Raw genomic sequence first — 14,507 nt, 5'->3', positions numbered from 1 at the left:
CATCCTTCGCTATCCTCAGCTCGTTCTCAGCTTTAGCTTTCCTGATGCCATCCCTGCAATTCTGTGCTACCTGCCTGTACTCTTCCTTTGTTGCTTGGCCTTCCTTCCACTTCCTATATGTGTCCTTTTTTGTTTTCAGTTCATTCAATTGTAATCATTCAATTACAAGTGATTACAAGCTGAACTTGAGTCAGCACTGTGATGTGGCTGCAAAAAAGGCTAATGCGATTTTAACATGCATTAATAGGACCATAGTTTCCAAGTAATAAGAAGTAAAAGTGCCACTTTATTCTATACTTGTCAGACCTTTTCTGGAATACTGTGTCCAGTTCTGGGCATACATGTAGTTTATGCATAGCTATAAAAATGGTTCCCTAGCCATCATTTGTGTGTAACTTGAAGACATTAGCTTCCTTGTGTATTGTGTACTGTTCTCTGTAACAACATCATGTTTAAATGGAGGTAGAGCCTGCCTGACCTGCCTGCTTAGAATATTAGCCCAGTTTCATTATAATTGCTAGTCAATGAATTCCCTCATTTTGCCCAATTAAGATGAGGGAATTGATTATATGAAGAGTGCATGAAAACTACAAGTACTTGGTTTGTTTTCCTTGGAAAGAGAAGTAGTAGTAGTAGTAGTAGTAGTAATCCAGAATTGTCAATTGTGTGTTTCAACAACCCTAAACTAAATTAAACAAAAATAAATGTTGGAAGTAGAGCTATTGCATGATTGGCTATTATAACATCTTTTGCGACAAGGATCATTTAACTCACGGTTAGGAGTTAGCCATTTTTCCATGAGACTGAATTTTTTACTCAGACTGAATCTGTTATTATGCACAGGAAAGAGCTAAAAATGTGGGAATTTTGGAGACTTAAGTCTTTTATCCGTAAGCCAGATACTGCACTGTGTCAACATCCACAGTGTGAATTCCACATTATTGCCCTGCCAAAAATTTTAGCTTGGCATCCAGACTAAATTGCTTCCCTAGGAGAAGAAGGAAATTTGGTCTACATGCTTTCTTAGCCATGGGCCTCCCCTGAGCAGTGAATAACAGCTGTGTCATATTTTGCAAAATTATATCAGCTGGTTTTATGCTATAATCATCTCTCTATGAGGGAGTGAGCTAAGAGCCCAAAGTTAATTTGAGATATGGCCAGTGATAATGTCCTTCCTGGTGTTCAAAATAGCCTGAAATTCAGGCAGTTTTTAATATCTCCAGTCAGAAGTATTACTGAAAATGTTTGCAGAAAAAGAAAGCAAAGTTATTGTGGTGTGGCTGCAAGACAGGTTAAGAAGTAGTTAAAAGGTATACTTTTATGAAACACATTAAACTGCTATTCTGATGGGTGTTGTAAAGACAAAGGGAGGAACTGAAATAGAATAGTGCAGCAAAGGGATAGAGCACATCTTAAAGAATGAAATTCATAGATTTTATTGTCCACAGGATTCTTCACAATCATCTATGGTGACCTTTGAGGACACGGGTCACTAAATTTTCTTCAGTTGTTGTTTCGTTTTTGAAATTCCATCTCTCTGCATGTAACTATAAAGGGACTTTTAAAAACCATGACTTCTTTTGTAAACTCACTCTGTGAACATTTGTTAAACTAGATGTTTGTCTTGGAGGAAAATGGTCCAAGAGATAACTGAGATGAAGAAAAAGCATTTGGATTATATTGTCTTAGCAAGTTTCTCCTTTTCTTCCAAGTGCTTATTTTGCCAAGCACTCAGAGAAACAGATGGAATATATGCTTATTCCAGTACAGTGGCCATTGAAATACACAGAGGTTCACAAGATAGTGAATACTACAAACAGGATGAACAAGAAAGATTGTGTTTGCAGTTTGACTTCAAGTCGCATCATTTGCACTGGTAAGCTGGGAGTTCTGAAGCTCTGTGATGCACATACTGTGATGACTTCCCTCTTCGTATATAACCACTTGTTTCTTCATCATTTGGACTCTTGAGGACAAATGTTATACTTTTGTAATATTAATTCCTTGGATTCGTTCCCCTTTCTGCACCACAAGACACAGTTGTCATACATAATGAAGGAAAGATATCTTGATCTTTTCTGGCCTCCAAGTATCAAACTGTATGACAAATTTGGAGAGAGAGTATTTAGATGGTTATGTGCTACAAATAATGTGCCCATTTTGAAACCACTCTAGGGTCACATTCAGATGATTATGGTTTGGGGGATGAGGAATGATGAGTAAGCCTTGTGATTGTGTGCTCTTTCCCTGCGCATGAAAGAAGGAGATTAGAAACTCCCACTTCTAGTTAGTGGTAAACTATGTTGTTTCATCCAAATGTAGGAAATAATGGTTTGCCCAAATCATAGTTTGCTGCGCTAGGACAAAATGGAAAACAGTGATTTGCCACAAAACAGAAGTGGAAGCTTCTAACCTCCTCCCCTCATGCATGAAAAAGAGGGAAGGGGAGGTGGGAGCATGGGAGCCTGAAGGTAGTTGCTGCACATTCTGTAATGATAGAACAGATGGTCTCCAGTGATTACTTGTGTTCAGTGTTGTTAACTTTCAAGCAGCTATACAGAGTAACCCTCCTAGACTAAAAGCCAGGAGCTTCTGAAGCCTTTTGAAGCAAGCAAGTTGAGTTTACATGTTTTTGCCACTACAGGAGCAGATTAAAAAAAGGAGAGTCTGTCAGTCTCTGTCCCTCTCTGTCACACACACACACACACACACACACACTCACTCACGTAATTGACTGAGCTCAACATTATGGTGCATTGAACCTGTGACAGAAGCAAAGAGCAACACTAGAGGATTTCCAGCATACTATTACCTCAGCTGGGCCTATGTTTGCTTTTGGAGACCGGCTGGGGAAGAAACAATAAAAAATGGTCTGAAAAGTGGAATTGAATTAGCAGGCAGAAGAAAGGCTAAACATGCCCATCTTACCCTCTGAATGCCCCCTGCAAGTGCACCTGTTCCTGTATTTGCCTTATGAAGAAAACACAGTGTTCGAAACCCTGTGTTTTCTGTGTAAAGTGCCATTCTGCTCCTAGGGCCAAACAAGACAAAATAGTGAGAGATCTATGACTGCTACCTTGCTAAGTTAGTCCTGGACAATGTTTGATGCAGTCCTTTGTTTGCTTGTTCGTTTGTTTCTAAAATGCTTTTTGAATCAAAGTGCAATACAAAAGATAAAATCAAGGCTCTGCACTCACAATTAAGCTGTGGTCTTAATTCCATTTTAAAATGCAGAATAATCTATTAGTCTGGAATAATGTCATCCTGTATATCTCAATAAAGAATAATATATTCCTTTATATGTTTACTGGAGCTTTCAACAGAAGTATGAGGTCTTGTAACAGAGTCCATTGTCTAGCTGTGTTAACTGTGATCTGTGTATATTCTGACTTTCTGAGGTAGGAGGCAAATTGAATAATACTTCCAGGAATTAACAGGAATAACTGATGATACACTGCCAGGCACTGTCATTAGAGCTGGATTTCTTCAGTCAGAGGCAATTTTCAGTCTGTCTGTCTGTCTCTAGGCATGCGTACGCATGCACGCGTGCGCTCACACACACACACACACACACACACACACTGCAGTCATCATATTTCCATGCATGTGCCACTGCATCCATCTTTAGTACGCTACAAGTCATTTGCATCAATCATCCAGAGGATTAGCTGAAGCTGTAGAGTTGGTTATGGCTATACTCAAATCAAATACAATTCAATCCTCCCAGGTCCTAGATAATCTGAAGCTTGACTCAAATTCTGCTTTTGTAAGGGGGGCACACTGCTCTAGCAATGAAGAAGTGGCATGTAGGTGCTATAATGCGCTCGCTTTCCATGCCTCTGTTCTCCTCTTTCTTCTGCTGATGCTGGCAATGAGAAATAACTACACTCCTGAGCCACCACATGTGGCACTTATTTACATATGTTAACAGACTTGTTTAGTCTGGTCCGCTCTGCAGTGGCTCCCATACCACAAGGGTAAAAAATTTTAATGGACCTAAGCTAGAGAGCTTTTCTAAGATTCTATTAACTAACGGCTCAGTAAGATAAACAAAATCAGTCCATGCTTAAGATATCAGTGCTAGACTATTCATATATGTCTATTTGAGAAAAGAATAGAATATAGTTGGGGAAATACTTAAGTTACCGTAAAATCAATGACATCATATGCTCTCAGTTTGCATTTGCATTTTACTTTTGGACGTAGTAATGATATGATTAGATGATTTTAGGTGACTATATTGTTGTGTGGTGAATTTGTTTGGAAGGGGCCACACAGCTCAGTTGGTAGAACATGTGCTTTGCATGGGTTAATCCCCAGGGTTAATCCCCAGCATCTCCAAGTAGGGCTGGAAAAAACTCCTGCCTGAAACCTTGGAGAGCAACTGCCAGTCAGTGTCAATGATGCTAGGCTAGATGGACCATTTACTAGGACTTGCTACGCTATGGTAAATACCAGCTCTTACTACCATGAGAGTGCATAATTTCAAGGATAAATGAATAAATAAATAACTTTTCATGTTGATGTTGTATAAGTACATGTTTACTTACGACTTTGCAGTAAGAAGAAATTTATGAACTTGGAAATAGTGACACCTGCAAATTCAGTTTGTCTGATAATTCAGTCTTTGGGCTGTAGATGAGAGATATACCAGATAATTTAAAGAGTGACCAGTGGCTGATAAGTTATCAGTGGTACAGCTATGTAATTTTAGACCCTGGACGTAATGGTCTTGGGGGTGGGAGCGGTTAGATGGCCATGTGTATTATTTTAGTTGTGAAACACACAACTTACATCTCTCACATGCTCAGGCGTTCTATTTTATTTTATTTATTTATTTATTTCATTTCTATACCACCCAGTAGCCGAAGCTCTCTGGGCGGTTCACAAAAACTAAAACCAAACAACACACAATAAAACAATTTAAAATATATAGAGCATTAAAACCACAATATAACAATACAACCACAATAAAACCTAGCAGCAGTACAGGAGTTTAAAATACAGATTTAAAACAGGAAAGATAAAAATTTAGAAAGCTAAAATGCCTGGGAAAATAAAAAGGTCTTCACCTGGCGCCGAAAGGAGTACAATGTAGGCGCCAGGTGAACCTCACTAGGGAGCTCATTCCAGAGCCGGGGTGCCACAACAGAAAAAGCCCTCCTCCTAGTAGCCACCCACCTCACTTCCTTTGGCAGGGGCTCATGGAGAAGGGCCGCTGATGATGATCTTAAGGTCCGGGCAGGCACATATGGGAGGAGGCGATCCTTCAGGTAACCTGGCCCCAAGCCGTTAAGGGCTTTGAATGTTAACACCAGCACTTTGAATCGGGCCCGGAAATGGACCGGCAGCCAGTGCAGCTGGAAAAGTACTGGCATAATATGAGCTCGCAGGCCAGTCCCTGTTAACAATCTTGCAGCCCTATTTTGGACCAGCTGAAGTTTCCGGACCATTTTCAAAGGCAGCCCCACGTATAACGCATTGCAGTAATCCAGACGAGAAGTTATCAGAGCATGGATAACTGTAGCTAGGCTATCTCTGTCCAGATAAGGGCGTAGTTGGTATACCAGCCTAAGCTGATAAAAAGTGCTCCGTGCCACTGAGTTCACCTGTGCCTCAAGTGACAGTTCTGGATCCAAGAGCACCCCCAAACTACGAACCTGATCCTTTAGGGGGAGTGCAACCCCCTCCAGAACAGATTGAATATCACCTAGCCGGGCAGACGAACCACCCACTAACAGTACCTCCGTGTTGTCTGGATTGAGTTTCAGTTTATTAGCCCTCATCCAGTCCATTACCATGCCCAGGCACTGGTTCAGAACAGCCACTGCCTCACCTGGTTTTGATGAGAAAGAGAGGTAGAGCTGGGTGTCATCCGCATATTGATGGTACCTCAGCCCACACCTCCGGATAACCTCCCCCAGCGGTTTCATGTAGATGTTAAACAGCATGGGGGATAAAATAGAGCCCTGTGGAACCCCATGGCACAATTGCCATGGCACAGAGCAATAATCCCCCAGCACCACCTTCTGGAATCGGCCATCCAAGTAGGAGCGGAACCACTGTAGTGCAGTGCCTCCAACTTCCAACCCAGACAACCTATCCAGAAGGATACCATGGTCGATGGTATCGAAAGCCGCTGAGAGGTCCAGGAGAATCAACAGGGTCGCACTCCCCCTGTCCCTCTTCCGGCAGAGGTCATCCCACAGGGCGACCAAGGCAGTTTCCGTTCCAAAACCAGGCCTGAAGCCCGATTCAAATGGATCTAGATAATCCGTTTCATTCAAGAGTGCCTGGAGCTGTCCTACAACCACCCGCTCAAGCACCTTGCCCAGGAAGAGGATGTTGGCCACTGGCCTATAATTGTTAACATCCTCTGGGTCCAGGTTAGGCTTTTTCAGGAGTGGTCTAATTACTGCCTCTTTTAAAGCAGCAGGCACCACTCCCTCTCTCAAGGAGGAATTTACAACCTCCTGGACCCAGCCGGACAACCACTCAATGTTTGATTTAATAAGCCATGAAGGGCAAGGGTCAAGCACACAAGTGGTCGATTGGACTTGGCCAAGCACCTTGTCCGCATCCTCAGGCCTCAGTAACTGAAACTCATCCAATAAAACTGGACCAGACGGTGCTCTGAACGCCTCTACCAATGGAACTGCATTAATGGTGGTGTCCAATTCATGACGAATCTGAGCGACTTTATCCTCAAAGTGCTGCGCAAACTTGTCACAGCGTGCTACCGAGGGTTCCACCGTCTCTCTCCCTAGCCCAGAATGTAACAGGCCGCGAACCACTCGGAAAAGCTCCATTGGACGACACTGAGAAGATGCAATGCTGGTGGAAAAGAACTGCCTCTTTGCCACCCTCACCGCCACAGAGTAGGCTCGATAGTGGGCTCTTACCTGTGTTCGGTCAGACTCAGCACAAGTTTTCCTCCACCTGCGTTCTAGCCGTCTCCCCTCTTGCTTCATTGCCCTCAGCTCAGGTGTATACCAAGGAGCTGGCCGGGCTCTGCTCAGAGGGAGAGGGCGCTTGGGCGCAATCGTGTCAACCGCCCGAGTCATCTCTGCATTCCACAGAGGGACCTGGGCTTCGACAGGAGCACCAGCCATACCAGCAGGAAAATCCCCCAGAGCCCTCTGGAATCCATCGGAATCCATTAATCTCTGGGGGCGGACCATTTTAATAGGTCCCCCACCCTTGCAGAGGGGAAAGGCCGCCAGAAGTCTAAACCTCAGCAGTTCTACGCTTTATGCTTCTAAATTACCGATATGTTTGGGGGTGGGGGGAGAAAAAGAAAAAAAGAAAAAAACTGTTGTTCAAACCTGATTTTTTTTTTTTAAAGGAAATACTCTGAGCATGTGCAGTTTTGCATTTTAAACTCACTTAAATCATAGCACTTCCATGACTGCAGGAATAAAATAGAGTTTGCTTCTGCTGCCCTGATGCTAAACGCATTTACTCAGGAATAAGCACCATTTTGCCGTAGAAAAGGATAACATACATGTAAAGCAAAAATAATAGAATGACCATCTGTGACCGTGTACTTGCCCAGCTGCTTGCTCCCTGACTATTAAATGGTTTTAAAAAATAAATAAAAACTAAAGGATGCTGCAGTGAGCAAGATCAGGCCTGGTGGGCCCCGGCCTGCCCATGCCAGCTCAGGTGCTGCTGCTGAGCCTGTTTGCTGCTGCTGCACCCATCACCTGCCACTCTCTGGGTTGTGACTTGGGACTGGAATTTGGCCCAAGGTCCAGCCCTAGCTGCACCACTGCGTATTAAGTATAATATGTGTAAATACTGTGGTGCCTTTAATATTACACTAATTTTTAAAAAGAGGACATAAAAGTTATAATTCAACCAGAATACCATTCGTGTGATCTTTTGGCAGCAGAAATCCTGTTGCCCATGGTCTGCTAACTTATTCTGATATAGGTGTAAACACTTTACATGCTGGCAATGGTGGATTTACATTAAATATAGTCATTTTTTTTAAAGGGAAACCAACAAGGTATTTGATATCGTACCAAAAAAAAAGAGAAAAAAAGAAAAGAAAAGAACGAAGTTTGAAACTACTAATACTAAATACCTAATTTCCTACAGCTTTAGGCTGCAATCATATGCCCACTTACATGGATAAGCTCAATTGAACTCAATGAGATTTATTTCCGAGTAAACACGCATACAATTGCACTGTTAAAACAGTCATTATTTAGGAAATATCTTGATTATCAGCTTGTAGAGAATGGCAACAATAAGATAGGTTGCGTAATCTGCAGTACCTCTGAAACTGCCACTGTGAAAATGTTTCAGAGAGGTGTAGCATATTACTTTAAAAAAAAGAAAAAAGATATGACCTGTGCTTCTTTAGATTTTGTTTAATTCGTTCTGTGTGTGTTTCCCAGATTGTCAGGCATCTTTCATTCCGTCATCTGCTCAGTGACGGAATCTGATTCCCCCCACCCCCGCATTCAGAAAAGTATTCAAAAACATCTACCGCAATTTACATAACTTTTGCTGGTATGCAGTATTTTGCGTATTTTTCTTAGTGGTACATAGAGGAGGCTGAAGAGAGATCGGAGATAGAGAAAACGCTGTGTGTGTGTTTTTAAGGCATATATATTAGTGTGTTTTCCACTGATATTTGTAGTATTTTTGTATACAGTTCTGGAAAGTAAAAACAACAACAAAAAAACGGTCTGCAAGTCTGTGGTATCCACATAGCTCAGAAGATGTTGGTCCATGTAAAATTCATAGAAATCCAAAGTCATTTGAATCTGTTTTGGATTTCTCTGACATCCATCCCTATTCAAATCTGGACTTTGATTTTAGCATATAAGTTTAGACTACTGTTTGACTACTGCTAAAATGGTTGTTGAACTTATTTCCGAGCTCTATAATTCTGTTAATAGCCATTTTGCAGTTCCAACAAAATACATATGTTTGATTTTGATTTTATTTTTTATATTGAACTTGAAAAAAAATGCCCTGGAAATGGGCAACAGTGGTCAACGTTTTAGTAATCACAGGACACATTAGGAAATGTGAATGTTTTTACTCTGAGATAATGACCAGGTTTGCACGATCACCACAGCTCACTGTGGCTTATTTAAGTCACGGGCACCATTCTGAATATTCAAGCTGCAGCTGCAATTTGTCGTGTCATCCGAACTCAGGGACTGTGGGTTGTGTGTGGGTTAAACCTCCCTTGCAGAACCCGTGGCTTGTTTTAGGGTTATGTGAGAGTTGTTTAACCCTTGCATAACCCACCATCCTCAGGTTCGGATGACATGACAAGCTGCAACCACAGCTTGAATATTCAGTACAGCTGCTGGCATGCACTTCAATCCACTGTGCCTTAAATTAGCCATGGTGGGCTGTTTGATCGTGCAAACTAGCCCACTGTGTCTCATATGCTTGAAGGCTTAGGAGTCATTCTTCTAAAATGGCTGTTTATAGTTTCCTGACAAGGCAAGGCAGGGGATGGGAATGTATTCGATTTTTGGCTTCCAAAGGGATTAAATCAAGGGTTCAAACATCTTTAGGGTTGAGTTCAATTTTGGAGACACTCTCAGGGGCCACATTCCAGTGGTTGGCGGAGCCAAAAACAAAAACGATAGGGCCAAAATGCCAAAATAGCAGCATATTAGCTTCAGCTCTTACTTCCCATAACTGCCTTAGGAGTAACATTTTAACCTTTAAATATGGGGTGTTGGGGGGAGCACAAAAGCCAGGAAAACTACCAAATGGTCAAGGGAAAGATGGGCGCCAAGGGAAGGGTGTAGCCATCTGGGGAACCCCCGAGGGTTGGATTGGGACCCCAGGTGGGCCAGATGTGGGCCCCAGGCCAGAGGTTCAGCACCCCTGGGCTAAATGCACCCCTGCAGGGTGGGTGTGAAGATGTTTTTGAGACAAACTACATGTTACACAAAGTGCACATGTTGGGTGTTCAACACAGAAGCTGTTATTTTCTGCTGCTCTTTTTAGTGTTACTGAAAGGTATGTTTTCATTTTGTGGTTTTATCTTTGTTGTTAGCCACCTTGAGCTCTTTGGAGGAAAGATGGGATATAATTGTTTAAGTAAACAATATTTAAATAAGTACCTAAATCTGGACCAGGACAGCAGCATGTGTAGACTCTCCATGCTGCAGTCCCAGCACCCCTACCTCCCGTAACCTGCTATTACATGCAAACATATATTTAATGTGGCATGTACTCTGGCCTTTTGCCTCCCCCTCTGCCCCCAGTTCCTGCTCCCCCCGAAGCCTGGCACCAATACTGCTACCAGTGCAAGCGTGCAGGACTGTTTTCCTGTTAACGGCTGTCCTCATCTCATTCTAAGCCTGTTTGTTCTATTGCTCTTTGCTCTGTATGTTTTTGATAGTTGTTGCATTCTTATTTTGTAAAGTGTGTTTAGCCACCTTGGGCTCATCGTGATGGCAAATGTAAATAATAAACCTTAGAAGTGTGTGTGCGTGCGCGTGTGTGCGTGTGTGCGTGAAGTTTTACTACAATCTTGTGACAGCCAGTGATAATTAAAATAGAAACAACAGCTTGTTTTGTTCTTCAAAACAACTTTCAGTGAAGTAAATTAAATGACTGCTTGGAAGTATTTCATAACATTTAACTTAAATTTAACTTCTGGCACCTCAAACCTATTACCTATTGCCCTGTCCTCCAGAGCAACTGTGAGCTATTTTTCTCCATTTCTCGTCGTGACAGCCTTTTACATTTTAGCAAATTGTTACCATATTGTCCTTTAATTTGTTTTCAAGGTATAAGAACACCTTGTTCCTTCAGTGTTCTTTCCTGCATCATACTTTCTCAACTTTTTTCACCCATCACCATTGCTGTTGCTCTCCATTGGTTTTTCATTGGTCTGAAAATTTAGTACCCCAATAAAATCCAAAATTCCACAAATTTTCTAATAAGGTCAAAGGAAAACATTATTTGCATTCACATGTGCAATGTCTTTTTGAATGACAGTTGTCAAAGGACTTTTGCCCTTGCCTTTTTTTTTTTGCACACCAGACTTGTTGAACTTCAGTTCAGTTTATGAAGTTCCTAATCCTCTGTCTACTGCTTCTGTGCCAATGCTTTCTTTTTCTGTATTTTGTTTTACTGCCTTTTGGCCATTTATCATTTTAGAAATATTAGTATGCTATTTTGCCAAGAGTTTTCAGCATCTTTCGACTGTGCCATCTGTAGTTTTTTTCTTTTTTAGTGTACTTTCACCTCCTACACCCAAATAATTTATAAAGATGTTGACTAGTGGCAGGCACAAGACAAACACCTTCAGAATTCTACTGGATGCTGTCTAATTTATTATCAGTATATTAACAAGCAGGACCTGCAACAAAATGTTGCAGTGCGAATGCTCTTGTTCAGGGTTCCAGCCAACAAGCCATGTCCTCTTCCTGGACACTCCATTCCATTAACCCTTCCCCATCACACACATTTTCTGCTCCACCCCTAAACAGCCTGTCAGCATTCTGTGGCCACTGAGCATACTCAGTCCTCATTGGGCTGTTTTTGGAAGTTTTTGTTGTTGTGTGCCATCTTGGGGTACTTTTTCTGAGGATTTTTTTCGTGGTACTTCTGCAACCTTGGGGTTTCCCCAGTCCTACTGATCCCTCTTGTGCATGGATTGTACCATTTGCCTACATAAGGAGTGGCACAGAGAATGTGTTCGCTATTTGTGTATAGGGTAGTTGCCCTCAGGGAGAATTATTTTATACTGTTGCTTATGTGGGACAACAAAATATTGTGAAGATGTAAGTGAATGCAACTTGAACTGATGGAAAGTCTCTGAGGTTTGGGGAGGGCTGAAGAGAAAGATTCATATCTGGAGGATTGTTTCCAATAAGGCTTGCTTCAGGGATCTTCAGTAGCTTAAGGGAACACAAAGGCTCTTCCCTCAGTACTTCAGTGCAAGAAATAGAAAACAGATCTTTGACTGCCGAAAAGGAGCAATAGGGAAGCTCTTTCACAAAGTAATCACTAAGTTACAGAAGGATGGAACGCACAGGGCATTGTTGCTGCAGCACCCATAGGTCCAGACAAGTTGCCCCCTTGTGCAAGTGTTGGGAATTTATTGTAGGACTGGAATGTAAGTGAGACTTACCTGCCTCCCAGTCACATGTAATAGCCTACATGTGTTCAAGCTGAAAGCATGTAGGTTTGTCCTTAAGACCTTCCGCTCTATGTGCAAAAGATGGGGATGCAGCCTGTTGATGCTGGTGATAGGGTCAGTGGGGATTTCTATACCAGCCTAAAATTCTGCATTTAAAACAGGGCTTTCCACTTCTGTTTTAAATGCAGGATCACAACTGATCCCCTTTACACGCGCTTCCTTCTCTGTAGATGGCCATTCCCATAGCGTTATGTTTCTGTGAAGAGGCATTACACACGCTCCGGGTTCAGCGATACTTGCTCCTGGGTTCCTGCCCCTTTCCCTCCTCTTGCACATTACTGGTGGATGGAGACTGACACGCGGACAGCCCCCCACCAATCTCCCCAGGCCCCGCCTCCCTCTTCCATGCTTTTGGCCAGTCCCTGCGCTCAGCCCCTCTGCTGCTCCTCCGCTCTGTTGCCCCCCCTGCAGCCGCTCTGCCGCTCTGCCGTTCTGCTGCTCTGCCACTCTGTTTTGAACAGGCAGGCTGAAAATGGCGAGGAGCCAAAATGGCGCAGGAGTGGGAAGGCCGAACACCCATCAGACCATCATCACCACCTTCAACATCATGACCACGCCCCCAACAACCACACTCACCACTTCATTCACACTAGGGGAGAAATACATGGGAAGGACATGGCGCTCTATTTGCACATATCTGAAAAATACCCCATTTTTTCCATTTGAGGAAAACACGGGATGGGTGGGAGGAAATAGTGGAATAATGACTGGACAATGACGACGTCATGTAATGGACCCGCACGATTCAGTGAGTGAGCAACCATGAATGCGCAATAAACTTGAGGTGTAGAGATCCCCAGTGTGTGTGGCCCTGCTCTACCCAATATGTATGTTTTGAACATTTGTAGACTAATTTCTGTAGGGGGCATCTCTCTCTGCTTAATACATTTTATAGGATTGTTGTGTAGAAAATATGAGGAAAGCCATGTATTCGGAGAAGGAAGCGCAGGACACCAATATGATAAATAAATATTCCTCAGCTTACTTAGGAGGTAAACATTGCTGAAAGTCGAAATATTTATCTGGGCTATCCTTGTTATCTACTAAATGGATTACCCTATCAAAGAAAGAAACAAGTTTGTTAGTTGTTCTTAGCAAATATATGCTTGCTTCAGGTGATCATCCTAATTTCCTCTAGATGGTTGGAAATCGATTGTTTTGTAATTGTTCTAATAGCTTCTTGGTTATTGAAGTCAATCTAATTGGTTTTTTTTAAAAAAAACCTCCCCAGGCCTTCCCTTTTCACTTTCAGTAAAAGCATGATATGTTTACCTTTCTCCAAAATGCTCTGGGACCTTATCTGTCCTCCATGACTTCTCAAAGAAAATTGCGAATGGCTTCCTGTTTTCTTGAACTACTTCTCTCAGCACTCTAGGGTGTGTTTCATCAGGCCCTGCTGATTTAAATGCAGAGATTTCTTTACACTAAGCAGCTTATGGTTTCCTCATACCAACTGATTCTGTGTAATAAGTGGTTCTAAAGAGAAAAATCTAATTTACATCTTGGTTTTTGTCTTGCAGGCATTCCCGTGTATTTCAACAGGAATTTATGGTATGTAAAACCCATTATAAAGTTTCGGCACAAGCTATTTTTCTTCATGACAAGTGTTCAACTTTGGTTTAAACAAGGTGTTGCCGTCTTTTGCCTTGCTAGAGCATGTTCTAGTTCCATGAGTTTTGTGTATCTAATATTATTAACAGTTTGTCCTACAATGCCTGGTGGGTTGTGTTGTGCTAGCAAATTACAAGCTGTGGCCCGAGGAGCTCACAAAGAATTGCTCAGGTCTTGCAAGCAGTGAATGTGGATTAATTTTACATGAATGTGGTTCTTCAGTTTGCTTCAGTAGAAATGCCACACCCACGGTGTGAACAGGGCTGATGATAAGGAGCTCTGCGTGCATAATGGAATTTTAGGAGCAGTACTGTGGCATGAGTGGACTGGGTGGGATACCATGTGACATTGTGGATCATTACTCAGTGATAGAGCACATGCTTTTTATGTAGAAGGTCCCAGGTTCAGTCCCTTCTATTTCAGTTTAAAAGACTATCAGGCATCGGAGCTTTGAAAAAACCTCTGGCTGAGACCTTGGAGAGCCATTGCCAAATAGAGTAGGCAGTACCATGTTTGAGACTTTGCGCCTTCAGACTCTGAAAAGGACAACATCATATTTTTAAAAAATTATATTATTGTTACATTTATGTCCCACCTTTTTCCTCTCACAAGGAACCCAAGGTGGCTCACATAGTCCTCCTCCCCTCCATATTATCTTCACAACAACCCTGTAAGGTAGGTTAGGCTGAGAGTCAGTGACTAG

The 14,507-nt window shown here is 42.3% G+C and overlaps 1 protein-coding gene across 12 annotated transcripts in view; it reads left to right on the top strand.

Moving 5' to 3' along the window:
• The window catches only part of MACROD2 (mono-ADP ribosylhydrolase 2), a 1,364,729-nt gene that overhangs the window by 768,057 nt on the left and 582,165 nt on the right, over window positions 1–14,507 (top strand). For all 12 annotated transcript variants that reach the window (XM_084824196.1, XM_084824178.1, XM_084824167.1 and 9 more), the window contains one exon: window positions 13,714–13,744. In XM_084824196.1, the coding sequence (XP_084680322.1) occupies window positions 13,714–13,744 (31 nt within the window). The remainder of the gene's footprint in view (window positions 1–13,713; window positions 13,745–14,507) is intronic.

The sequence above is a fragment of the Heloderma suspectum genome, chromosome 1 (assembly GCF_057233095.1).
Source record: "Heloderma suspectum isolate Gila_16-S chromosome 1, 16-S_ref, whole genome shotgun sequence".
NCBI classification, from domain to species: Eukaryota; Metazoa; Chordata; class Lepidosauria; order Squamata; family Helodermatidae; genus Heloderma; species Heloderma suspectum.
This window is presented reverse-complemented; position numbering and strand designations above follow the sequence as displayed.